The sequence below is a fragment of the Ambystoma mexicanum genome, chromosome 8 (assembly GCF_040938575.1).
Source record: "Ambystoma mexicanum isolate Mex_15411 chromosome 8, UKY_AmexF1_1, whole genome shotgun sequence".
In the NCBI taxonomy this organism is placed as follows: Eukaryota; Metazoa; Chordata; class Amphibia; order Caudata; family Ambystomatidae; genus Ambystoma; species Ambystoma mexicanum.
Window position 1 is genome coordinate 1,623,600,021 of NC_090929.1, and position 27,994 is coordinate 1,623,628,014.

The 27,994-nt window shown below is 46.7% G+C and overlaps 1 protein-coding gene across 1 annotated transcript in view; it reads left to right on the forward strand.

Annotated features, from left to right (window-relative positions):
• The window catches only part of ATRNL1 (attractin like 1), a 2,575,823-nt gene that overhangs the window by 1,143,239 nt on the left and 1,404,590 nt on the right, over positions 1 to 27,994 (forward strand). Inside the window, exon 17 of the mRNA XM_069611898.1 lies at positions 19,996 to 20,184. Coding sequence (XP_069467999.1) covers positions 19,996 to 20,184 — 189 coding nt within the window. The remainder of the gene's footprint in view (positions 1 to 19,995; positions 20,185 to 27,994) is intronic.

A 27,994-nucleotide genomic window follows, 5' to 3' on the forward strand; every position in this document is an offset into this window, starting at 1 on the left:
GCTAGATGACAAAGCAACAACACGGTGCCTTCTTTACAGCCACTCTCAGAATCAGCAGCGAAGAGGAGGTCATCTACGTACTGTAGTAACGTGCAAGTAGTAGGCAACTCAAGGGTATCAAGCTGCTCTTTCAATGCCCTACTATAAATACTTGGACTCTCAGTATATCCTTGTGGTGCACGAGTGAATGTAAACGAGCGTCCACCTAGGGTAAACGCAAACAAATACCTACTATCCTTGTGTATAGGAATACTGAAAAACGCGTTTTTAAGATCAACAACGCTAAAGTGAGTGGCAGAAGCCGCAATTTTGTTAATAGCGCGTAAATCAATTATAAAACGAAAGGGAATCGCATTATCACCTTTTTTGTGTACTAGCAAAATGGGGCTGTTACATATGCTACCCGTAATCTCCTCAATTACTCCACGATGTACAAAATCAGAAACTATACATTTCAAAGCCTGTTCGCCTTCAACTGATCTTATATTGCGGGATGCGAGGCAATTTTACTCCATGTTTCAGAATCATTTTAACAGGTTCAATTTGGAGAATGCCCACATCATTATCATCAATTGCCCATAAGCATTCTGGAACATTACTAAATTCTGGCGGTAAAGGTCGAGTCAAAAACTGAGAGGCGAGTGATTGCTGGGGTGAAATTGTTAGCCGAATCCCATCCGGAGAACAATGAATTACTGTGTGTAATGCCTTCAACAAATTTAGCCCCAGCAAGTTCTCCCCACAGTTTGTGGTAAGTAAAAATGGACACTGTTCCGTGAAGGGACCCAGTGTTATCGGTACCGGCAAAGAGACCGGCCAAACTACAGGTGTGCCTGAAAACCCTATGGAAACGTTGGATTGCCCTGACAGGGGAATATTTAGAACCCGTTAATGGTCAATGGAACATTTCTGTGCTCCCGTATCTACTAAAAATAGATACTTCCTATTTCCCACCGCCATCTCAACGTAGGGGCCTTTCTGACGAACGGGAATAGGTGTAGGTTCCAAATCCTGCTTCGGGCAATCCTAGCGGAACAAAATCTTATCAAAAGGAAGTTCTTCGGAGAGGTAAGCGGCAGAAGGGTGATCAAAAATGTTCCTATTATCCACATTTGAAACTTGCTTATCTGTGATTCTGGTGCAAACTGTCCTCTGCCAGGGCCCCCTGCACCTGGGCAACCTCTGGATCATCTACCCATGTTCCCAAATGACCTTTGCTGTAAGGTCGGACATTGTGCACGCCAGTGGCCTTCCTGCCGGCAATAGGCACACTGGTTAATGGTTACCGGAGCCAAGGGCGCACTTCCCTGTGGAATGTACTGACCTCTAAATTGATTACCCCCTCTAGGGTTTCTAACGATCTGCTGCAATAAAACTTTAGTTTTCAAGTCACCCTTTTTTTTCTCAAGTTTCTCTCTTTCAGTGTGTACACGATTTTCATAATACTGAGTCACATGCGATACTTCTGATTGAGACTTCGCCTGCCAAGCGCTTTCAGAGGACATAATCTGTAACTGGATGTCAGGCAGCAATCCACGTACAAATTTGTCGACAAACAACCTTTTCCCTGACTCTGTGCCCAAATCTTGTCCACTGAAATCCGAGAATACCTGCTCGAACCGATTGAAAAAATCGGTAGCACCCTCAGACTTTCTTTGGACACAGGCCGTAAGCTTGTCCCATATGATTCTTTTTTCTGGAACCATAGTTTTCAATTTTACAATAATTCTATCAGGCAAGGTTAATATTACTTGAGGTGGTCGTTCGCCAGCTGGTCTTTCTCTGTCCAGCCTAGTCATGTTATCCCATGTATCTCCCAACCCAGGTATGTCATCTATAGTCCTAATCTGCTTCCACAAATCAACTGGCAGGAGGTCAATATCACTTAGAGTGAATACCGACGACTGTAAGACCGACTCTATTTCTTTATAGAATCCGACCGGATTCTTTCGTATATCAGGAATAGATTGCTTTATGGTGTTCACTTCCTGTCTTGAAAACGGGACGTGAACAAACTGTGAAACGTAATGTGCAGGAATTTCTCCGGCTACTATACCTCGTGCAGCATCAGCCGCAATCTCAACTTTTGGGACAAATGTTGGAGGGACCTCTCTCATAGGCAACTGAGAAGTAGGCAGCTCCGAACGCTTACTAAGCAACAGAGCCAAGTCAAGTGCTAAGGCAGTCGGAGAAGTATCAATCAAAAAAACTCTCTTATAAACACTCAACAATTCTGCGGGACAACAAATCTTTCTTCTTACACACTCATTCTGCAGGTGCTCTACCATCACCTGTATCACTTTCTTTTGCATTTCTAACGTATATTGACTGTCTGTGTCATATACTTCATCTGGAGTTATCGACATATCCGAAATCCATCTTATCGCGTCCTTTGTACAAATTCGTGCTTCCTCACCTTTTAATTCTCGACGAGGAGAAAACCGTTTCTGTAAGTACATAATACCTAAACTATCACCATCTACTTCCTCGTTCTGTAACTCTTCCAACTCCTTCCTATACTCAAAAATCCTCTCGACATGCTCATATACCTTCTCCGCAGTATCTCTGGACAATGCTAAGGCGTTCAAATCCCGTAACCCTTGTGGGAAATCTACATCATCTAGTCTATTCCACATTATACTTAAATGAGTCCCTAATCCTTCGATAAAAACATTTTTCTCAGGAATATCTTTGAAATTTTCGAGTGTGGAAAAAACATCAGCTTGTTCACCCTTCTCCATATTATGTTTAGCCCAAGCAGTCAATTCATTCCTCTTGTCTGGTGACACAGTATTACGAGTCACAACCCTTAGTCTTGCTCCCTGGTCTACTACAAGCGATGCAGGCTCACTTGGAAGAGGAAGAGTAGGCACATTCTGAATAACAACAGGTAAAGGCAAGCGGGCCGGCAAAGGGGCGACGGCTGGAAGAACAACAGGAAGAACAACAGGGTGGACCGGAGGAACTATGGGAGGGGGAACTACAACAGGAAGGGGCAAAGCACCAGGAGGAGGGACATATGGAGGTGGCGCGGAGGCATCTGGCCTTCGTTCATGCAAAAGTTTATTAATCAATTCATCTGACGTATGAAAATCTTTTGAAGGATAGATTTTCTGAATGCCTAATTGAAATGCCCTGTGCGTGTTCCTAACTGACTCCAATTGCTTATTTTGATCATATAACCATGCCTTTTCGACACTCGTCATATGTCGACGCATATGTTTCTCTCTATTCTTTTGTTGCTGCAAAGCTTCTATTTTCCAACTGTGCAACACGTCAAATGCTGCAGGCCTAGCCTTCTTCTTTACTAATACAGACTCTAAATATTCTATACGAGGGATTTCAAAACTACCATTGGTTGGCCACCGAAGATTAGAATTATGTCTGGTTTGTCTGTGCCAAATGTCATTAAATGCTATACTACCAAAGCCTTTCTTACAGTACATAGTACATGCCGGCGACCCCTCCTGTGGTGCGGGACGGCTATCTTCCAAAGATTATCTGTCACTGCGGAAAAATGTCCTAAAGCAGGCAGACAATTTCACAGGGATATCAAAGTTCTGGTGTTACCTGGTTAAATAATTGTGCTCACGAGTACAATGCTCCAAATTCAAATTTGTCAGGGTTAAATTAAGAATCGGGACACGATTCACCTGACCAAAGGACTGGGAGGCCCGATCGGGTTACTAAGGACAATGCAAAGGAACCACATGTCTGGTGATTTTCGGCAAATTTACCCAACTCAAATATATGGACCCTCGTCAAGACGTCGTCTCGGGCTATAGCTCACTGTCCAGCGATCGGATCGTGCAGTTTCGTCAAGGAACTCACTTCTCGTCTTAGAGTGGCCAGTTCTGTTGACACCGTCCGATCCCGGTCCGATAGCCGAGCCAACCTTCAACGAGACGAAGTCAATCTTGAGGGTCCCTATTCGGGCGCCATCTGTGGGATCAGAAAAAATACAATATTACGGATGTTACACCGAGCAAAGGAAAATACACCGACACCGGCTTATAAAGATTCCCAGAATCTTTATTACAAAACTGAACAGTATTCAACAAAGTACACAAATAGCTATTTGGCCGTCAATACATCACAGAAACCACCAGCAGGGTTCAATATGAGAAGTGAGGGAATTTCCTAGCTGGACATCGGCGCTTTTATACAATTTGTAAAATGATGTCCAGCCCCCATACAGGTTAATCATGCACTGGGATAGGGTCGCGCCAGGTTCACTTTCCTAATTTACATATCTCGTGCATGCGGTTTACTTTTCAATACATTTACTAATACACTCCATTATTCTTCAATTTAACATTTATACTCTTTATATATTGCTTTAATACAGACCAAACAATGTTTCGCATATTATATTTGGATAGCATTACTGTTCTTGTATACTTGTAGTTTAATATTGCTAATTCAAGTAATCCCCTGCTCCGAGGTCAACAAAGGACAAGGTCTACATGACCCTAACATGTAGCCTGAAGGCAGGTTGGACATTAACTTCCCTACAGAGGTTGGAGAGGTTAAGGCAAGAACAAGGACACACAAGATGACCATTTTTGATTACAGGGTGACTTTGTATAAAACCCCAAAATGGCGGTTTCTAACATAAAATGGAGGCTTCATTCAAGATGGCAGCTTACATCAATTTCTAAGATCAAGACCTTGCCGCAGAGAGTTATTCACGTACAATTTTCAAGCAACTTGGCGTAGGTCAATATACATACAAATCGTTTGCAATAAGAGGCATAACTTAATATCCGGTTTGACCTCACTTCTTGCCCCTAAACACTGGAACTCCCTGCCCCTCGTATTAGATATTCTTCTACTCTTCATAATTACCACTCGCATCTTAAAAACTTTCTTCTCACTTCAACCTACCAATCTTTTCTTTGTATTGTTCTCGAATCATCTTCTTCATAATTTGAAGCAAATATCTTGTACAGCTCTTTGGAAAAAGCACTTTATACGTAAGTAAAATACAAATGGAAATGAAAACTCTATGTTAAATGAACATCCGAGCAGAACATCGCCTATGCCGCTGTGGGTTTCAGAAAATACAGAAATTAAAATGTAGTGTAGTGTGGTCTTGCATAGTGTGACTTCTCTTGTTTTGGGGATATCTTCGCTCTTATCAGAGTCCCTCTAAAAATGGATGCCACAGACAACAGATGACTTCTTGTTAACCTCATAGACTTCAACATTCTCCCCCCAGATGTGAATGGTGGCTCCCATGGCCGAAGAGATCTGCCATATTCTAGTTTCAAGGCTTTGTGTTACATAATGGTCTACTCCTCAACAAACTGATTAAGCACAGGCTGAAAGATGCTTCATTTCAAATTGGTCTTTTGAGAACCTCAAAGCAGTGCCTCCGAGCATTGCCATTGCCCTTTGTACTATGGCTGCTTCCAATTCTATAGGGATAGTCTGTCCCCCCTCTTCGTCCATAGGTCTTCGAGCAACCGTGCCAGCTGTCGTGTATCCGGTATGGACTATGGTAATGCTCATGTGGTGGGTGCCTAAAAAACCTACCACATGCTGCCCCTCATGGCTATCAGCCAGACAGACGTTTGGCCACATTGCCAGATGTGCATACCCGTACAATGGTTTCTCATTGCAGCACTTCACACCTTCAAAGCCATCTACTGCAACTCTTCATAGAACCCCCTCAACACATTTCATATCTTAGGAACCACACAGTCCCTGCTGTTTCTTAGAACTTTGCGTTCCCGGCACTCTCTCAGCCATTCTTTCTTGCAAGAGGTCCCTAGTGTCTAGAATGCCATTAAAGCAAAACCTCTTTTCGCACCATCGCAATTCTCCAGAAAGCTCTGAATACTCCTGTTTCGCAAATGCTTGAGCTATGCATCCTCGTGTTGCACAATACCACCACTTGGCCAGACTTGCTACCAGCTTTACGTGCCATTACACTAATTGTCTACTGGATGGCATTTGCGCAGAGAAGAGTAACTGTGTTAGGTCCAACTTTGCCCGCTACAACAGTGATGGCCTCATGTGATGGTCCCTAGGCACGCAGAATAGACAGCAATGCATGCTATCAGGTCAGTTTCCTGCTTCCAGTGTCTGTTCAACAGCGATGGCCTCATGTGTTGGTCCCTAGGCACGCAGAGTAGACGGCAATGGATGCTATCAGGTCAGTTTCCTGCTTCCAGTGTGTGTTCAACAGCGATGAACTCATGTGATGGTCCCTAGGCACGCAGAGTAGACGGCAATGGATGCGATCAGGTCAGTTTCCTGCTTCCAGTGTCTGTTCAATAGCGATGGCCTCATGTGATGGTCCCTAGGCGCGCAGAGTAGACGGCAGTGGGTGCTATCAGGTCAGTCCTCATGTGATGGTCCCTAGGCACGCAGAGTAGACAGCAGTGGATGCTATCAGGTCAGTTTCCTGCTTCCAGTGTGTGTTCAACAGCGATGAACTCATGTGATGGTCCCTAGGCACGCAGAGTAGACGGCAATGGATGCTATCAGGTCAGTTTCCTGCTTCCAGTGTCTGTTCAATAGCGATGGCCTCATGTGATGGTCCCTAGGCGCGCAGAGTAGACGGCAGTGGGTGCTATCAGGTCAGTCCTCATGTGATGGTCCCTAGGCACGCAGAGTAGACAGCAGTGGATGCTATCAGGTCAGTTTCCTGCTTCCAGTGTGTGTTCAACAGCGATGAACTCATGTGATGGTCCCTAGGTGCGCAGAGTAGACCGCAGTGGACGCACACCAGGATGCACAGCGGGTCGGTTTTCTGCTTCCAGTATCCGGGTGCACCAGTTGCTTCCTGGAAAGGATCCTAGGGCCCGACCGCTTTGTGTAATGATATTTGGTGAACCTCACGATCTGTCCCCTTCTCCCCATGGAGGGCAGTGGGCTTCTAGCTTATTCACCACTATTTTGCCTCGCTGTGCTTCTTTTCAGAATCTTAACCCCCTCACAGGGCTATTTGTGTACCTTCCTTGCAATACTCAATGTGTAATTGTTAAATATTTGTAACACTGATTTTTATTTTTCTTGACCTACCCACAAACTAATCCCCTTACTTTGCACTGCATTCACACCCACTGGTGCCTCATTCACACCTACAGAAACCACAACATAACTCAATAAACACATGCAAATATTGAATTGCATCACTCACTGCTCTTTACCAAACCTCCTCTGCTACCTACTCGTGCAGGCTTCAGCTTTACAACCGCCGGAACATCTGCTCTGGTCCTCCGTCGTGTTTAGTTTTATATTTATTCTGATGTGTTGCAAGTCCGTCAGCCAAGAGCAGAGCAGGCGATTGGCATGAAGGTAACACGGTGGGTGTGTAGACGTAATGCACTCTGGGCAGAGCGCAGCAGGTGGGTCTTCAGTTTCCCTCTGAACTTTGTGTCGGGTTCAAGGCTGTGCTTGAGCAGAAGTGAGTGCCAAACTCTGAGGTCTTGCAATACTCTCCCGATTACGTGTCTTCTCTCTGAACTTTATCCTAGCCACGTCCATGAGGGTTATCGAACTCCATGCCTCGAGGGCCGCAAACATGTCGGATTTTCGGACAACCCTCCTTGATATTCACGAGATAAATTTGCATTCAATGATCCTAAATGTATGCACATTTTACCTTATGAATATTAATGATGGATATCCTGAAAACCCGTCAGGTGTCCGGCCCTTGAGGCCTGGAGTTGAACAATCAAACACGATGCCAAGGGATTTTGCTGCTGAACATTCACTGCACATATTTTCAGTGCAGAATATTAATTGTTGAGAAATTCACCCACAATGTATAATTTTAAAAAAGTGCACATTATGTTTGGGAAAAGGGATATTTTTTTGGTTGCTGGTGGGAGCTTAACCATGCTTTTGGCTGCTGCTTGGAATTTAACAACGTTGAAAATTCAAAAATGAAACATTTGGGGATGGGAAAAATGTGGGCTAAAAACATAGACCAGGTAGACTTCTCCCTTTTCCAGTGTCTTCTGCTCACGCCGTGCTGTGCCATGATGGTGCCGTCCCATTCACACCGTGCTGTGCAATGATGGCACCCTCCCATTAACACTGTGCTGTGCCATGATGGTACCCTCCCATTAACACCGTGCTGTGCCATGATGGCATCCTCCCATTAACACTGTGCTGTGCCATGATGGTACCCTCCCATTCACACCGTGCTGTGCCATGATGGCATCCTCCCATTAACACTGTGCTGTGCCATGATGGTGCCCTCCCATTCACACCATGCAGTGCCATGATGGTGCCCTCCCATTAACACCGTGCTGTGCCATGATGGTACCCTCCCATTCATACCGTGCTGTGCCATGATGGCATCCTCCCATTAACACTGTGCTGTGCCATGATGGTACCCTCCCATTCACACCGTGCTGTGCCATGATGGCATCCTCCCATTAACACTGTGCTGTGCCATGATGGTGCCCTCCCATTCACACCATGCAGTGCCATGATGGTGCCCTCCCATTAACACTGTGCTGTGCCATGATGGTACCCTCCCATTCATACCGTGCTGTGCCATGATGGCATCCTCCCATTAACACCGTGCTGTGCCATGATGGCATCCTCCCATTCACACCGTGCTGTGCCATGATGGTGCCCTCCCATTCACACCGTTCTTTGCCATGATGGTACCCTCCCATTCACACCATGCAGTGCCATCATGGTGCCCTCCCATTCACACCGTGCTGTGCCATGATGGTACCCTCCCATTCACACCATGCAGTGCCATCATGGTGCCCTCCCATTCACACCGTGCTGTGCCATGATGGTACCCTCCCATTCACACCATGCAGTGCCATCATGGTGCCCTCCCATTCACACCGTGCTGTGCCATGATGGTGCCCTCCCATTCACACCATGCAGTGCCATCATGGTGCCCTCCCATTCACACCATGCAGTGCCATCATGGTGCCCTCCCATTCACACCGTGCTGTGCCATGATGGTGCCCTCCCATTCACACCGTGCTGTGCCATGATGGCATCCTCCCATTCACACCATGCAGTGCCATCATGGTGCCCTCCCATTCACACCGTGCTGTGCCATGATGGTGCCCTCCCATTCACACCGTGCTGTGCCATGATGGTGCCCTCCCATTCACACCGTGCTGTGCCATGATGGTACCCTCCCATTCACACCATGCAGTGCCATCATGGTGCCCTCCCATTCACACCGTGCTGTGCCATGATGGTGCCCTCCCATTCACACCGTGCTGTGCCATGATGGTGCCCTCCCATTCACACCATGCAGTGCCATCATGGTGCCCTCCCATTCACACCGTGCTGTGCCATGATGGTGCCCTCCCATTCACACCGTGCTGTGCCATGATGGTGCCCTCCCATTCACACCATGCAGTGCCATCATGGTGCCCTCCCATTCACACCGTGCTGTGCCATGATGGTGCCCTCCCATTCACACCGTGCTGTGCCATGATGGTGCCCTCCCATTCACACCATGCAGTGCCATCATGGTGCCCTCCCATTCACACCGTGCTGTGCCATGATGGTGCCCTCCCATTCACACCGTGCTGTGCCATGATGGTGCCCTCCCATTCACACCGTGCTGTGCCATGATGGCATCCTCCCATTAACACTGTGCTGTGCCATGATGGTGCCCTCCCATTAACACTGTGCTGTGCCATGATGGTGCCCTCCCATTCACACCGTGCTGTGCCATGATGGTGCCCTCCCATTAACACCGTGCTGTGCCATGATGGTGCCCTCCCATTCACACCGTGCTGTGCCATGATGGTGCCCTCCCATTCACACCGTGCTGTGCCATGATGGTACCCTCCCATTCACACCATGCAGTGCCATCATGGTGCCCTCCCATTCACACCGTGCTGTGCCATGATGGTGCCCTCCCATTCACACCGTGCTGTGCCATGATGGTGCCCTCCCATTCACACCATGCAGTGCCATCATGGTGCCCTCCCATTCACACCGTGCTGTGCCATGATGGTGCCCTCCCATTCACACCGTGCTGTGCCATGATGGTACCCTCCCATTCACACCGTGCTGTGCCAGATGGTACTTCACAGATCTCAGCGTTTCTTCTCGTGTGCTTTCATTTTGACCCTTCTTTTCTTTCATCTTTAATGTCTCTTCTTCGGTGCTCTTGCAGCCGCCCCCCCACCCCCACCTCACCTCAGCCGCCTTACCCGCCACTGTAGATTCTAGTCATTCACCAGACTGGCACCCGCATTTTGCCATGCTCTCCCTATTTCCGTGCGCTTTTTAGAACCCCTTGCCAACATGACTCTCCCAGCGTTTCCTCCTACAGGAAATCCTGCCATTTCAATCTGTCGGGTTTATTCATTGGATGTTTCCAATGTTTGCTCTGTTTATTTGTAATGTTGGAAAATAATTGCATATATTACATGGTTTCTTGAATAACCTATATCACACGAAGAGAAGCTCTGTTCTTCGTGTGCGTTTTACCAGACATCCAATCGTCTGGCAATAGAACAAAGGTGGACGCATGGATTTTCATTCAGTAGAGTGGGGGTGTGTTTAAGTTTCTCTTAAAGTGTAACTCTCGATGGTCGATGCTGTGTCGGTGGAATAACCGGAGGAGCAGGGGTCTGTAATCATGTAATCACGCTGATAAAGTCTTTTAACACTGATAGTAGGATCAATGCCTATTGAGGAGTGCTAGGACATCTCACTATATCCCTGGGGACCGGGGTCACTAACACCCTACTGTCTGACTGATAGTAGGACCAATGCCTATTGAGGAGTGCTAGAACATCTCACCCATATCCTCAGGGACCGGGGTAACAAACCCCCTACTGTCTGACTGATAGTAGGACTAATGCCTATTGAGGAGTGCTAGGACATCTTACCCATATCCTCAGGGACCGGGGTAACTAACCCCCTACTGTCTCACTGATAGTAAGACCAATGCCTATTGAGTAGTGCTATGACATCTCACCACATCCTCAGGGACCGGGGTAACAAACCCCCTACTGTCTGACTGATAGTAGGACTAATGCCTATTGAGGAGTGCTAGGACATCTTACCCATATCCCCAGGGACTAGGGTAAATAACTCCCTTCTGCCTGACTGATAGTAGGACCAATACATATTGAGATATGCTAGGACATCTCCCCTTTATCCGCAGGGAGCGGGGTAACAAACCCCTTACTGTCTGACTGATAGTAGGACCAATCCCTATTGAGTGCTATGACATCTCACCCATATCCTCAGGGACCGGGGTGACTAACCCCTTACTGATAGTAGGATCAATGCCTATTGAGGAGTGCTATGACATCTCACCCATATCCTCGGGGACCGGGGTGACTAACCCCTTACTGATAGTAGGACCAATGCCTATTGAGGAGTGCTAGGACATCTTGCCCATATCCCCAGGGACTAGGGTAAATAACTCCCTTCTGCCTGACTGATAGTAGGACCAATGCATATTGAGATATGCTAGGACATCTCCCCTTTATCCGCAGGGACCGGGGTGACTAACCCCTTACTGATAGTAGGATCAATGCCTATTGAGGAGTGCTATGACATCTCACCCATATCCTCGGGGATCGGGGTAACTAACCCCTTACTGTCTGAAACAGGATAACGTTGTTGGTAACCTTGATGTGAAGGGATCTAGATGCTGTGTGTGCAGCAATGAAGGTTGGGTCAAAGAGGGAGATATTTCAGCAGGGGTTCATCTCCCCCTCAACTCCCCACCACCATTGCTGCTGCTGAAAGAAGCAATAAAACCGCCATCTTGTTCAAGGGCTGTCATGAAATACAGACCATGGTCACTATGGTCTTCCTGGAGAATGTCACCTCGAGTAAAGGGCACCATTGTTTTCTTCCAACATGGGGCTCTGTTGTTCCCTGCAGAAGCGGAAAGAGTGCTCTAGTTGTTTTAGGAATTCCAGCACAACAGTGCCTGCAGCCTTTGATTTGTGTTTTCTAACCTAGTACGCCTGCGCAGGGAAACTGGGTCTCAACGCTTGGTAATCTTTACTTGCCTTGCTCTGCGCTCGTTAATCTGTGTATTTTTCCTCATTAATTCTCTTTTTTCCCTGCTCCACTCCGTGCCTTCCGCCTCTTAGATGCTCTCCACTTGTAGCCTCTCCCTCCTCCTTTTGTGATAACCTCAGCCATTGCCCTGTTTCTCTGTCTATGTTCTTTAAGCCCTCCATGGGAATTTCATTTATTTCACTCTCCATCTTGCAGCCTCCAAAACGTACCTGTAACATGATTTACCTGAAACCTGGCCGCAGTCTCATTGAGCCTTTGTCATTTACAGCTGACGCAGGTTTTTAACTTCCTTCGAAAAAGTTTGTTTTTGCTGTGTTTAAGGCAGTCAACTCCGGGGGTTACCTGGCCTGGGTAATATCTTTCAGGCTGGGTGGCATCTGGAGAGTTTCGCCCCTACCTTCATGACACTCGATCTAAGCAGGAGACCCGCCAAGGAAAGGTCCTTAAGAAGCCGTCTCTGAAGAAATCACAGGGGAGCCAATATGCTGATTTTGAGAAATCTGACAAGGCCTGTATCGAAAAAGGATACGAAGTCAGAAGGTGGAGCCCAAGAAACACAAGTTTACTTAAACAAATGCTGAGAAATATTGCATGTGTATGTCCGGCATCAGTTCCCTTGATGAGTGTGACCACAACCTCTCAGTAACTATCTCTGGTTATTTTAAAGCCTCCATGAACTCCTTTCGTGACATTGCCAAATTCCCAGACCTTGAAGTGGGCTTCATTTGTTATAACTATTGATAAGTAGCACCTAGTATTCAAATATACCTGTAAGTCTTATTGGTGTGTTATGTGCCTTCTAAAACACTGAGAAAACTACTAAGGCCTTCTTCTGGGTTCCATCAGGAATCCATGAGGGAGAACATGCTACCCGTGGTTCAATGTAGAATGCCTTCAAAGGTCAGCCTCTAGCCAGGACCAACACCCACAAATATCCCAACACTTGAGTGCAACCTTCAAGAATATTATCGATAACAAGAAGCGAGTCAGTCAACCTACAACCGTGTGATGCAAAGGCACTTTTCAGAGGAGGGCCCAACCATTGTTTATGTGAAAACCAAGATCCATTCATTCACAACCATGGCTGGAACTGTACCCACAGCAAGAGTTATTCTTTTAAATTTTGAAAATGGAACAGCTGGCCTTTGTCCTCGAGGTTCAGTTGTCCATATCATGCGCAAAACAACTATTGCTTTGTAATCATGCGCAGTTAATCGTGGATGTGTAATTTTTGTTCTAAATAGACGCTATCCTGAAGAAACCCAAAATGTTTGACATAGAGACGGGACAAAACATGTTGATATAATGTTAAATTTAATGTGTTACTGTGATCACACATTGACTTGTAACATTGGGAATGTTTGACTAACCTGTATACAAGTCCAACAATATTTTATGACCCATTAAACAATATGTCATTCAAAGGAACAAGATTCCACAATGATCTTGTTTCAATACATCCAAGGTTTTTATGGAAGTAATAACCTTTGTATCTTGTGTAGAGGAGCAGTTACATGCCTCTGCAGGAAATCCTGCCCGCTACTGTCTGTATGTTGCAAGCCTGAGATTGTGCCATGTTTAAACCCAACCATTTTGCCAATTCTGCGATGTATATTCGAAAGAAGGTATCCACTGAGACGACCTTATCAAATATATTCCGGAAGCGACGATAATCTGAGGGAGGAACTCCCCGAAGGAATATGAAAAGAGAGAAAAAGGAGCTGGTGACGTCACAAAAGACTAGCGGGACGCCCTGAGTATACTGGCTGAAGCGAATGCATGGATCTTACACAAACTGACAACGAAGTTAAGAATCGAGTAAACTTTCGTGTGCGAGAATATTATTGCACGTGTGAGAAGCACGGCAGAAAATGCAAGCCGTTCAATAACTGTACAGATGCTGTAATGCAAGTAGATTAAGTACTCTTAGATGCTGGTTATAAGTAGTAAATAGACTTCAGGCGAAGCTGCCATTTTATAGAATCTGGAGATCGGTGTCATGAATTTAGTAAGCCAGGACCCATGGAGAAGAAAGCTGATAATTGTGTCGGCAGCACGAATTAGCTGAGATCGTGGAAGAGTCTAGAAGGGCTGTCTGGCCTGGTGTCAAGGCTGAAGCAGCCAAGGCTGGATATCTATTCTTGAAGGTGGTGAATCTGAGATGCTGAATCATCCCTTGTTAAGTGTCAAAGAAAGAACACCATGCATGTCAGGTTATATTCATGTAAGACATTTAAATGCTGCGAAATTGACCAAATCGTGGTCTCCTGTCACGTGAGCCAAGGATTGAAATAGAGCTGAGCGTGGAGCTCTAGAATAATGATAGTGCGTGCTCACACTCCCATATATTCCCAGAGACAAGGATACTTTGCAAGGCCAAGTTCAAAGACAATCCTAATGTCAGAAGCATGGGTGATGAGAGATGTTGGGCTAATTGGTGGGTAGGTACAGTCAAGTCCTACTCCTGGCACCTGGGTCTGAGCTTACGTGCTGCTAAGTGAGCCGAATGTTCCAGAAAGGCACGAGTGTGCCAACCCATTGTAGAGGACCAAATAATGAAGGGCCTTATAGTTGAAGAGAAATGATATACTGTGTACTTAATAGTGTTGACTATTACATGGTTTAGAGGTAGGCATAAATTGTCCACCCGATAGTAGACAACCAATCACAATCCCACCCCTTATAGAAAGTAAACTTAGATGTTCCCCTTGAACCTATCACAATCCCTCATTGGTTTTTCTTATTGGCCACGTAGTATGATGTCACCTCTGACAAGTCTATGTTTTTTATGTAATGTCTTGAGTGAGTTGGAGAGCTTGAGCGAATGCCCGTTGATGTCCGTTGTAACTCCCTGTTTTAGATAATTGTTAATAAAACAGTAACCTTTGCCATCTTCCGGAGTTGGTCCGATTATTTGGTGTCAGAGTTCTTCTGCAACCCCATCCATTGCATGCACGATACCCAAAGGGCCTTGAGCTCACTTGCTTTGAGTGCTTTTCAGAATGAGGCATATGAGTGTTCCCAAGGATGGGCAGTGTCCCAGTGTCAACCCTTCTAGCCCTAGGCTGATGCAGTAATCAAGGGTAGGGTTGGAAATGTGTCCTGCAAACTATTGGGCACTTTTACAAATTAATGTCATTGGCCTAAGAATAAACTACACAGTATTCTGCTGTACGAGGATTCCCTAGACGTTTCACATGCCTTTGTATACCGGGAATTAGGTTTCATTCAATTGAAAGATTAAACCCCACCACATAGAAAAGAGTGGGCTCATACTACCCCCATTTTCATAGGGAATTTCACATTTGGGGAATGTGGGGTTTTACACCTTCTGAGAAGCTGAACTGAGGCGTTTGCTGCACCACAATCCCTGTGGTTATGGAACATGTCCAGTGCCCCATTACTGCATGAAAAAGAGGCCAGCGTGGTCTTGAAAGCTAGCAGGCAAAGCTATGGAGTTAGCCTAAAAAGGTATCTCTTCAAGAGTCTGTGTTGTTTGGACCTTTTACTTGGAAATTACCACCTGCATTGCCAATGTGGCTAAAGCGATATTCTAACCTCTTTCTGCCCCGTTTAGTACCAGCTGTGACCTATTCCTGAAGGGCATGCTTCATTCTGGGGGACCATTCTCCTGAAAATGGAACTCCTATTAAATGGGGTGGGGATTCACTTTTCCCCTAGTGGTTTTGGTGATGCTTTGGATAATCCCTCATGCCTGCAATGGATTAGGAGAGCAAAGCACACACCTGGATTGGATGTGCATGTGGGATTGCTGAACAATTGTCATTCTAAAATTGGTAGGTCCCAGAAGTCCAGCAGAAGGATGTGTCACCTGCAAATTGACACTTCCTTCTGATTCAGATGGTCACGGTAGCCTTCAGATGGTCACGGTAGCCCCCAGATAGCCACAGTAGCCCCCAGATGGCCACATTAGCCCCCAGATGGCCCCCAGATGGCCACAGTAGCCCCCAGATGGCCACATTAGCCCCCAGATGGCCACATTAGCTCCCAGATGGCCACATTAGCCCCCAGATTGCCACATTATCCTTCGGATGGCCACATTAGCCCCAGATGGCCATATTAACCCCCAGATAGCCACATTAGCCCTCAGATGGCCACATTAGCATCCCGATGGCCACAGTAGCCTCCTGATGGCCACAGTAGCATCCTAATGGCCACAATAGCGTCATGTCCTGATGGCCACAGTAGCCTCCTGATGGCCATGGTAGCCTCCTGATGGCCATGGTAGCCTCCTGATGGCCACGGTAGCCTCCTGATGGCCGCGGTAGCCTCCTGATAGCCACAGTAGCCTCCTGATGGCCATGGTAGCCTCCTGATGGCCATGGTAGCCTCCTGATGGCCACAGTAGCCTCATGATGGCCACAGTAGCATACTGATGGCCATGGTAGCCTCCTGATAGCCACAGTAGCCTCATGATGGCCACAGTAGCATACTGATGGCCACAGTAGCCTCCTGATGGCCACCATAGCCTTCAGATGGCCACACCCATTGATTGCCGCCTTGTGATGCAAGTTGATTACTTCTGTGTGCTGTCTAATGACCCCAGCCAGAGGTCCTTACCTCTTAATATGCCAGACAGACTGCAAACTCGAGACTGCCGTGTTATTGGACTGTCCATCTGATCCCCCACCCAAACTCCCTCTCTGTCCCTGCCAGCAAACCTCTCTTCTCTGGCAGCAGCAAAGGTGTGGTGCAGCCTCAACCCCCGGTGAGACGTGACCATTGGGTAGGGTGGATTTTGGCCTGTGGCTGGGTGCCCTGTTTTAGAGGATTTTGGGGGCATGCGAGAGACAGCATAGCCAGACCTATGGGAGAAAGTAGTAGAATTGCTGGTCCCACCCCAGTATAATGTCTAGAACTTGCCCAATGGCAAACGTCCCAGCAGGCCACTGAGCACAGCACTTGAGCATGTTAACGTTTGGTTTGAGACGTCTCTCAGTCTGCCAACCAACATCCTACGGAAGGTGAAATGGTGCCTGCGGTCCTCGAATTTCAAGCAGCTCTTCTCCGAGCCAAAGGTCTTGTCTCCGATGTTGCTTATGGCAATGAGTAGGGTTTCTAGATAAAACATTTCCCTCATTTTCCAACCTGCAGGTGCTTGTTTTCTTCCGCTTGGGGATCACTGTAGATCTATTGAAGAGAGATTGATGGATTGATTGGCTGTGAGAAAGTGAAATGGGGTTACATGTCTTTATACTGAAAATGTACACATATATCGAGTATTTTATAACGAAAACCTCTATACCGAATGCATTTATTTTGGGGGGCCCAACTAAAACCCTGTTTTCCGCCGTTAAAAACAAACCCCAAACATTTCCCAAACAAATTTAAGCCTTTAGCCCATCCAATAATACATTTGGTATACGGGTTTTCGTTATAAAGTACTCGATATATGTGTGCTTCAATATAAAATGTTCGGTATAAACACTGTATACTGTGAAATGGGACATAACTGCAAGAGACCATGGTGGGAGTCCAGGGTTTCCTTAGTAAGGCCTACTCGCCCTCTGTCCCCCGCCTGACGGACTCCTCTGTAAGATTTCCTTCCATCTTACACTCCTCACACTTCAACACTAATTGAGCCATGTCTAAGCTCTCCTCTTTAGCCCTGTTGTACCCTCCCACATTAGCGGCAAACCAGACCCAAAGCGCTGTAGTCTATCGCATCTTGGCTCTTCCCTATGGATACCCTACTCCCAAGTTTCCCCATCAAACCCCTGGAAAGCATATTGGCACTCATTGAACCTCCCGCTGGCACCCATCAACACCACGGGTTTCGCATCTGCCTCTCCCACTGTCCCACTAATGAGGTCCCCCACTTTTTCATAGAGAGCACGTGCAGCTAGTCCACCAAAAGTGGCAGAAGGGGGCTATAAAGGACCACTCACATTACACGTGATCGCCTACCCACAGAGACATTGATTACACAGAGATGTTACAGATGTTTATATATGCCCCAAAACTATCCTTATAGCGCTCAACAGAGCTGTCCAATACACCACACTCCAATTCTGCTGGAGAGCTCGTAACCTAAAAAATAGGCCGTGGCATGACCGCTCACAGAAACATCGTCGCCAGAACAATGCATTCTTGTTCGCCATAGTCCCTGCACTTCCATGCTCTACCTAATGCAACCTGGTTACTCAGTATCTTGCGAATGGGCGCCGCTTGACTCCACCTGCCAGTCTGCCATGTGCTATGTGCTGCACATGCGGAGGGCTCTGTTTGGGAGGGGGCAGTGATGGCACTGCCGATTGCCAGTAGCTGAGTTCTCTCCCGGCTGCCAGGGCCAGCTGAAGATGTGTCGGGTTCTTGGGGGCCCATTTCAACAAGTTTCAGGGGGCCCCTGCCTACAGCTAGGACAAGCAGTCTTTGGTATCCTGGGGTGCTGACATTATAATGGAGAAAGAGGAAAGCAATTGGGTGTTAAAAGCTGGCGATTACCACGAGACATGCAGTCACGGGGGAACTGAAACCCGAAATGTCCACTGATAAGTTGCTCAGAACTCCGTTGAAAAAGCTCAATTATGCCGACAAAACCGGAGTAAAAAGGTAACGAGGTGATCAAAACGTTGCTGGATACTGGGACAGGCCGAGGTGATGGCGTGACGGTGCCAGCAAGCAATGGCAATCTGCAACTTGCGCGGTGCAAAGCACACATAGAGGGCCCGTTTCATCGAATATTTGCCCGGTTCAAAGTGAATTTGCATTGCTGAACAGTGACTTTGCCCTGCCGACACAAACCCTGATACAGGGAGATGTGCAAAGTATATTTTTGCTGTGCAAAGTCCGGGAAAGTCATTGCAGTCATTTTTGCAGTTTAAAATGACTTTGGCCGGACTTTGCACGGCAACAATATACTTTGCACTGTTACATGAATCAGGGATTGTATAGGCAGTGCAAACTTACTCTTCAGCAGTGCAGATTCACTTTGGACCGGGCAAATATTCCATGAATCGGGCCCAAAATGTCTAAATTTAAAGACGATGTTGCTGTACTATAACACTACCTACTTGGGGGCAACTGCCGCGGTGGTGCGGGGGCGGAGCTCTGAGATTCAGTGCCCATTTCAACCGAAAAGGTTGAAGGGCCCCAACGGCATCCATGCCCGAAGCTAGGGCGCAGCACAGAGCACTACGTGAAACTACAATGCAAGTGCACTCGGTGAGTAAGGGTATGGGAGAAGGGGAATTGCGGGGGTCTCGCCTTGCGTTTCGGCCAGCCTTCTCATTGAACGTGGCATTTAACATCCAAACACACTCCCTGCATTAACGTCACCGTCAACGAAAATGCAGAGATTTTTGTTTTAAACTTTGCACAAATAAGACTGGATTCCACGTTTTAGGAATTACTCTATTTTCAGTGTTTTATCACACAATAGCACACATAGATAACATAATCAGTAGTGAGCCATAGAACAACAGGATTAGGGAAACTGTTTACTGTAGTTTAAAGCTTCTCGTATAGATCATTGAAATCAAATTATGTGTAAATGTCACATTAAATGTTGCATGAAAAAAGCTTATGGACATGGCGAAGGAGATTCTGCACCTTTTAAACCATTGAATGAGTATTGCCATTTCAAGGCACCAGTTCCATGTCCGGTTTAATGGTGATGGGAACCCATGGGTGACGTCTAATTCATTATTAATTTATGGATGAATTAAAGTCTTATGGACTGAACGGAAGAAGCACGCTTTATACCTCAGGGAAACAGTGCCATTGGGCAGTTATTTATTTAAATCCTACTTTTTTATATGTATTTATTTATTTCATTACTGATAAGGCGCTATATGCCCGTAGGCCTCAGAGCGCTCCATTATGTTTTAATGAACACATATCTACGATTCTTCTTGAAATGATGCCACATGTTTGCCCTGTGTTTCTGTATCCTGCCAATGCTCTGCCTGGTGTAAGGTGGCTGGCTTTGCTTGTTGTCCCTGGCAGCCCACTCAGTCTTCCTGTTTTCTCTTTCAGTGAGCCCAAACCAGAATGCCAGGCCCTGCAAGAAGCCGTGCTCCCTGCGCACCAGCTGCGCCAACTGCACCAGCAACGGCATGGAGTGCATGTGGTGCAGTAACACCAAGCGCTGCGTGGACTCCAACGCCTACATCATCTCCTTCCCGTACGGGCAGTGCCTGGAGTGGCAGACCACCACCTGCCCCCGTAAGTAGGGCGCGGCAGACATGCCAACCTAAGGTCCGCGAGCCTTCGGCCCTCACCGGCCTTCCTAAGTGTGGGATTTACAAAGTGCAAACCTGGCTGGGAAGCAACAGAGCGCCGTACAAAGGAGAAGCACCCAGGGGGTTACAGGTGGGGTGCAGGGGGGTAGCGGAGAAGCTACGATGGGTAGCGGGAGAATGGGAGGCGGGGAACTCTAGCAGGGGTGGAATAAGGTTGAGTAGCGCGATCGACGAGTCTTCCGCTACTTCTTGAAGTGTAGGATGGAGCGGGCCTCTCTTCCATACATTGGTGTCTTGTTCCAGAGACAGGGTGCATAGCAGAAAAATACCGGTTTCCTGGGTATTTTCCTCTTGCTGTTCTTAGTTTCCAGCCTGGCGCTTTTCTGGCTTCTTTTGGTGCACAGCCGTCCAGAGCTGCTGAGTTTCTCTGCCAGGTAGCCTGTTGTTTTGGTTGCGGCTGCCTTGTAGGCGATGGAGGCTGTCTTGAGCACGATGCGTGCTTCAAGAGGTAACCAGTGCAGCTGCTCGATATCTTATGCTTTAAGTTCAACCTGAGTTGTTTGGTAAATATTGTGGAATGTAGAAGACGGTACCCAGTCAATTTACCGAAAATAATTGAGTGTTACATTTCACCGAAAACCATAATGCCGAACATATGTAATACATATATATATATATATATATATATATATATATATATATTGGGTTAAGGGGTTAAAATGGGTTGGGATGGCGTTATAAGGATAGACAATCAGGGGAATTGGGGGGGACCTCCAAATAAAAAATAAAAAAATGCAGTATTTTTCGGTATTTTGTTTGCGATGAAACGTACTACTCTGAATTTTCCATCAGTAAGATCACATATAACCATAGAAAACTTTAGAGAAAAGAGTCAACTCTGACCCCTAGAAGTGAAGGTTTTAGGTGTGCGGGAGGGACCCTGTTCTTGAAATCGAGGGAAGCTCACATAAGCAATACCTCCGCAAATTGTTTAGGCATGTATTATAATTAATTTTATGTTCAACTTCTTCAAATGAACCAGGGGTCACTCAATTTTAATGATACCAGGGACACCTTATCTTTGCACAGTGTGGTCAAATATATCCAACTCCTTTTCTAATCAAACACTGGAAACCACACCTGCGTGGCCTAGTGTTATGTTATGTTGATTTATAGCGCACACCGCTGCCACCCCTGGGGCGGTCTCCAGGTGCTCTAATGATCCTGGGGGTGTGGTAACTCTGCCAAGAAACCCTGCATGATTCCCAGCAGTAAGGGGGACCCTTCCCAAGATGTTTTTATGTCATATCATCAACAATCGTTTCTACGACTGGTGTTTTTCCAAAAAGAATTTGCTGAAAAAAATCATCAAAATTATATATTTTTTTATTTTTGGGGGTCCCCCCCTCCAATCGTCCACCTATTTTTTTTGCTGTTCCCGACGCTGCCCAACCCTTTAAATCCTCATCCCCCAGCCCAAAACAAAAATTAGATGTGCTTTTTAGCCAATCATTTTTCAACAAAACACCTGTCGAAAAAACTACTGTCGATGATACAACGTCGTACCCACAAGATGCTTGCGGCGATGCTGCAGTGAGAGTTTCTGTAGTGCACATCACATGGAGGGGGTGAGAAGGAGAGAGCTGGCAAGCAAACAGAGACTAGAAATTCAAGTCCCTTCTTGTCACCGCCACTCTCCAACCTCATACCAATATTCTTTCTGGATGCTCCCTTACGGCGTGGCTGTTTTGGCGCCAGCCTTTTTGGCGCATGTCCCTATTAGATGTGCCCTGTTGGCTGCGACCAGTAGGGTGCAGGGGCCTGTCGGTGCCTGAATATAGGCTTGCTGTAAATATACTGTCGCCCAAAGTACTATTTAAAGAAAACACTGAGTATATCCATGTCCAGTACTTGAACACTCCATGTGCAAATGGGTTGCTTTGTTTAGCATACATGACGTGCGGGAGAAAGCAACCCATTGCACATGGGGCGTTCACTTACTGGACACAGGGCCATGTACATCTTGTGATGTGTTTTCCTTAAATAAACTGTTACCTGAAGTACTGCATTTATTAGTGCTACGGGTGACAGTATATATAAGGAAAGCATATATTCAGGCGCGGATATGCCCTGCCGCGGCCAACTGGGCATGCCTAATAGATACCTACGCCAAGGGTGCTGCAGCAAAATGGATGTGACTGATTGTACTACTACGGATTCCTTACGGGAGTGCAGGTCTGGCCTGAGCTTTCAGAACTGTGTGGCATGCAGGAAGATGAAGAGGCTAGTGAGGAGCCAATCACTGGACAGGAGGAAAAAGGCTGATGAAGGTTGACACAAATGGTCTTGGAATCTCCAGCCAAAACTTAAAGGGTGGTAGTTCACTCAAAAATCTTATTCTTTCAAAAGATTGCCCTCATTAGAAAATGTATGTTAAGCTTAATTTCCCAAAAATTGCTATGGAAAGTTTTTAGCAAGCGAAGGTCAAAGTCCAGATTTTCTTTGACTTGGAGGCATCCATTTTCTTAACAGAAGCATTTTTTTTGTGCTTCAGTTAAGCTCTGCTCTCACCGCAACAATCAAGCAAAAGCCCCCTACTGGGAGCTTTTGCTTATTGCTGCCAGAGAACAAAGCCTTTTTCAGCAGCATGTCTGGGTGCCCTGCTGAGCCAGACTGTCGTGGAGGCATCTGCCTGACCGCTGAGTGGGATCGGGTCCCTGTGGCAGGTAAGTACAGTGCGGGTCCTGAAAAGGATTAACCAACCCCACAGCATTGTTGGGGGAAGCTGGGGGCTCAGTGATGTAATCGTAACATTTTGTTCGTGCATTTGCAGGCTCTACTTGCTTAGCCTTTTTTCGTTCTTCCGGCCAGAAAGGGACACCACAGGAATCGATAGGCCATGACTATCACTTGGTTGGGGGCCATCACTGATAAAAGCAGGCTTCCTACATGCTGGGCACACTATTCTTTTCCAAATGTGTATCTTACACTTTGATAAAAAGAAAAAAGTCATGTGTTTTTCTGTTGTGAGAGTTTATGAAAAAGGCTCTGCTCTCCAGGAGCAGTAAGCAAAAGCTCGCAGTAGGGGACTTTCGCTTGATTAGTGCTGCGAGAGCAGAGTTAACAGAAAATCAGTTAGCTGCTTCATTGTACAAAATGGATGCCTCCTAGTACAAACTTTGAGGCTTATTTCCCAAAAATGTTACATAGAAACGTCTTGTAAACATATGTTTTAGATATATTTTTAATTATGGCCAATCTTTTTAAAGTATAACATGTTTGAGTGAACTAACCCTTTAAGCTGGTGTCCTCATTGTGAGGAATTCGACCAACCACGCGGTGGGTGTGTGCTTGCATGGGCTTTTTGGAAATTGTATATGAAATTGAATAAAGGTAGATCAACCTCTGGAAACTAGGTGGGGCTAATCCAGACACATTTTCTTATGTTCACTGCACAACATACACATAGACCTGTGTACTCTGGGAGAACACAGTCTATAGGCGCAGTCCTCCCTCTCATATTTAGTTGGGATCTGACAGGTGGAGTATATAGTGCATCCCAGAAGGGGGAGGGCCAAAACCTTCCTCCTGCCATGGCCAGCCTGATTAACTATCAAAGGCATGGATATGCCCTGTTTGTTTACCCTCTGCAGATGGTGGCAGAAATTAACACAATTAACATACTAACAGAGTATATGTCAGAAGGTACGAGTATGTGGTTTGGCAGAGACCAAAAGTCTGGTCTCACCACAGCTTCAAGGAATACCTGCTGTTTTAAACAGGAAACCCAGAGACATCAATTAATCAGAAAGATCCGTTGATCCACAACAGGCAGCAATATGTTGTGGGACTTGGTATTACATGGTTTTCCCCTTTGCCTTTTCTGTTCGCAAAGCACTCTGTTTATGAACTCACACATAACAGAAGATTGTTGGTGGGGACCCAGGATTCTTTCATTAAGGTAGGCTTAGCCTACACGAATCACTGTGGCCCATTTGGCTATAAGGGAGGGCTGAGCCCCTCTTTTGGGCAGATCATATGTTGACTTTGCAAGGAGTAACAAGAACTCATTAGGACCCTGGCTCAAGGTACAATACAACTAACGCCAGTGAAGGAAGGCCAGGATTTCCAAAGAAGGAAGCAAGATCCCTGCCCTAAACATCTCCCAGGGAACAGAGGGAGATACTGAATCCAGAGGACCCTTCAGCAGCTCCAGAACCGTTACCCAGACAGCACACAGCTTGCCCTGCTAGGCTCTGCAGCAAGCTTCCAAGGTGTGAAGTGCCAGAGAATCTCTGAACCAAACCAAGGACGAGGCAGTTGCCTGCAACACTCTACTCAGCTTTGGGCCATCCATCCTTAAAGGATGACACAAGCCCAGTGGAGAAGCTAGGAGGAGTGCATCGACAAGCATCAGCCAGCATCCACCTTAATGGACATTTTTTAGCCTTTCGAGCCCCTCGAGGTGCAACCGACTGCGCCGGTGACTGTTGTCATGCCACAGTCGCTAGAGTCATCCAAGACGCCTCAACCAGTGCCTTAGACCTGCCAATAAGCGCTGAGACAACATTTCCTGACCCTCATCCACCGTTTAGGCCAGCCTGCAGCTCTCCATCCATCCTTGCTCACCAAACTGCCAGCCGCTTGATACCTGCAGAAGGATTCTGTCGCAGGAGATGCAAAGCTCCCTGAAAACGACCCGACCCTGTTGGGCCCCAACAACTTCTACAAGCAAAAGGTACATTCTATGTTCCCCTGGTCTTTCTCCGAAGGCCCATAATGCCATTTTACGACCCATTACTCCCTTTGTGTTGAAACCAAGTATCTGAATTGTTGTGATTAATTACTTTACCAGCTGCTCTCCTGTCAGTATCCAGAGTCCGTTTTCCTTCTTGAATCTGTCTGTCCTCTGCATTCCTTCACAGGGTTGGTTGTATTTCATAGCGTGCTAGAACTATCTGTTGTGATGATAATAAAGTAGATATTTCTATATAACCTTGACTAGACAGTACCTTTTTATCATTGGGTAATAAGTGTATTTTCTCTGTGTTGTAACTAACCAACGATCCACGACTTTGCTGAGATAGCCCTGCCGTTCTGTCCACACTATCAAAATTGGACAGGAAGTTTATAATTGACTTGTGTGTCCAATCTGTTCGGATCCCTTCTGGTGTACTAGAGGTGTGGAGCTGATTGAAACCGACATTAATCCCTGGACCATTGGTGCCCCGGAAGTTGATTTGCACACTCATGAAGATTACATTGTATTAACTATTTGGGTTTTGCACAATATTAGGCCCATTGGCAGGGCCATCCTTAGCAGCGGCAGCACCACGGACAGCAAAAAAAAAAGTGGTTCCTCCTCACCACCCTCCCCACGTGTCCCTGTTCAAGCGCAGAGGGGGGGGGCACCACATTTTTCAATAGGTGCAGATGCAAAAGCATAACCACCCTATTGTTATTAAATGCAACCCACACCTGAGAGCAGGGCACATTTAATTTCAATAGGGCCCATACCATGCCTACTCCCACCATGTTAATGTTAAAGGTTTTTACACCACGCACAGGTGCCACTTGAGTGGTTTCTCGGCGCTCTGGCTGTTTTGCGAAGATAAGGTGGGAGGATAATGTTAGTGGCATGATTGGGAGAAAGAGCAAGAGAGCTGTGATGTGCTGTTGGCTGCTTCTGTTCGGATGTACCGTTCACTAAGCTTGCCTGTGAGATTCGGGAGGTGGACCTCATGTGGTGGTGTGCAAGGCGTGGATGCTTCTCTTTGCAGTCCTATCCCTCATTCTTGTTTTGACTGGTTACTTATTTTTTCCTCTGCTTGGTTGATCAGTTGGAGTGCGGCCTACTTCCCTTGCGCTTCCGGCTTATCACCCTCTCTTTCCCGGATCTCTATGTTGGCCGGGGAGGAGGGTGATCGGTCAGATGCTCTCTTTGCGGTCCTATCCCTCATTCTTGTTTTTTCTGGTTACGTCTTCTTTTTGCTGTGCTCGGTTGGTCGGTGGGTGTGAGGAAGTTGCTCAGTCAGCTTCATTGTGTTCGGAGTTGAAGAGCCAAGTTTTCAGCAGTTTCTTGAATTTTTTATGGTCGCTACAGTTCGAATTCCCCTCGGAATGGAGTTCCATTGATTTGCGGCTAAGTAGGAGAATGCTGAGCCCCCACGTTTTTTCTTCTGGTACCATTTGAGTTTAAAACAGATGTCGTTGCATGATCTCAGGGTTCAAGCTGCCTTGTAAATGGAGAGAATTTATTTTGGAGAAAGTCTGCTCCCTGGCCGTGTATTGCTCTGTGCGTTATGCACATGGCTTCGAAGGAGATTCTCTTTTTGACTGGGAGCCAGTGTAGCATCCTGAGCGCCGGTGTGGTGTGATCTCTTCTGCTGCGTTTGAGGAGAAATTGAAAGACTCCCCCCGAGCTGGCGTGACGTGGGGGCCCCAGGTTGCCCTGTCCTAAGGCTGTCCTTGCCCATTGCGGTGTTAGGTCGCCCTGTGCCTTTTGGTGGTCCTGTAAGGATGTATTATAGTATGGCATTAACCGATGTATGCAGAAAGCACTGTGACTAGACTTAGAGGGGTGCTATCAGTAGAGTGTTTATCTAAAAAGAAGGACGTATGTGGTGTTAGTCTTTTGAGTAATGTGTGGTGAGGGGTGCCCTACAGGTGCTTCGCTGATTGTGTGTACTGACTTTGTTTATGTGGCACTCAGGCTCATAGATTGCTATTGGGCCACATTGCTGAATGGGTTGCTGTTCTGTATGAATTGATGAGTTTGGCCAGTCGTGAGAATAACGCTTTGTCTATTTTTCTAATAATGTGTTCTCTGCTTGTGAATTGCGTTCTTGCCCATTGAGATCTGTTCTTGTCAGCTAGGCTTGTGGGTGTTCTTGTTGGATTGCACGTGGAGGCTGGCCCCTTGGGCCCCCGCACAGCTTTGGGGTCGCTTTCCTCGCTGTGTTTGGCAGGGGCGGACTCGGCGCAGGTGGCCCTGATATGACACCGTAGTCTGGGTAGGAATGATTCGCTTCCTTCCTTGGAGTGCTGCCAAGTGGGGGGGTGTTTGTGGGATACCGGGCAGGTGGTGTCTGTTTAACGTGCGTCCCACGCACATTCTGCCGACTTGCTTGCTCCTGTTTTTACAGATTAGTTTATAGGTAAACATGCAGATTGACTTGGGCGTAAAGAGCAGGAATTGCTGCCTCCCAAGGGACTGTCTGAAAAAAGTGACTGTTCGCTTTAAAGCGTCAAACATGAATGCAACGTGGATGGCTGTCTCTGGAGGCGCAAGCGATGGCACTCGCTGCCATCTTGCATTCATTTAATGTATGCTGTACCCTGCAAGTTACAGCATGTCAGGCTCTTCAATAAGGCAGTTCTAAGCGGTCGTCACCAGCAGGGGGCACCACGAGCCGTCACATTGACCGTAACTAAATCAAATCCAGGCTCTTTCCAAAGCCGGCAGATGCGGGCTCCAAAAAGACACTCTGCCAGAGGTGTAATCTTGAACTAGCCCTGGCTGGCATGAGCACTCTACCGCATAATACCCTCAATCAAACTGTACTGAAATGGTTCTACGTTCATTCATAGCCAGCCTTTTTTTTCAATGGGTTTTTTGCAAACTTTTTATTTTTTAAACTCAACGAAATCTTTCTTTTGTATTTGTGGGGGAGTTCCACACACCCTTCACCCCTAATTATTTTACACGATTACCTACCCCCACCCCTTATATACCCTTACCCACCCTCCACCATATATTTTTCAATTCGTTTTTTCGAGAGAAAAAAACAATA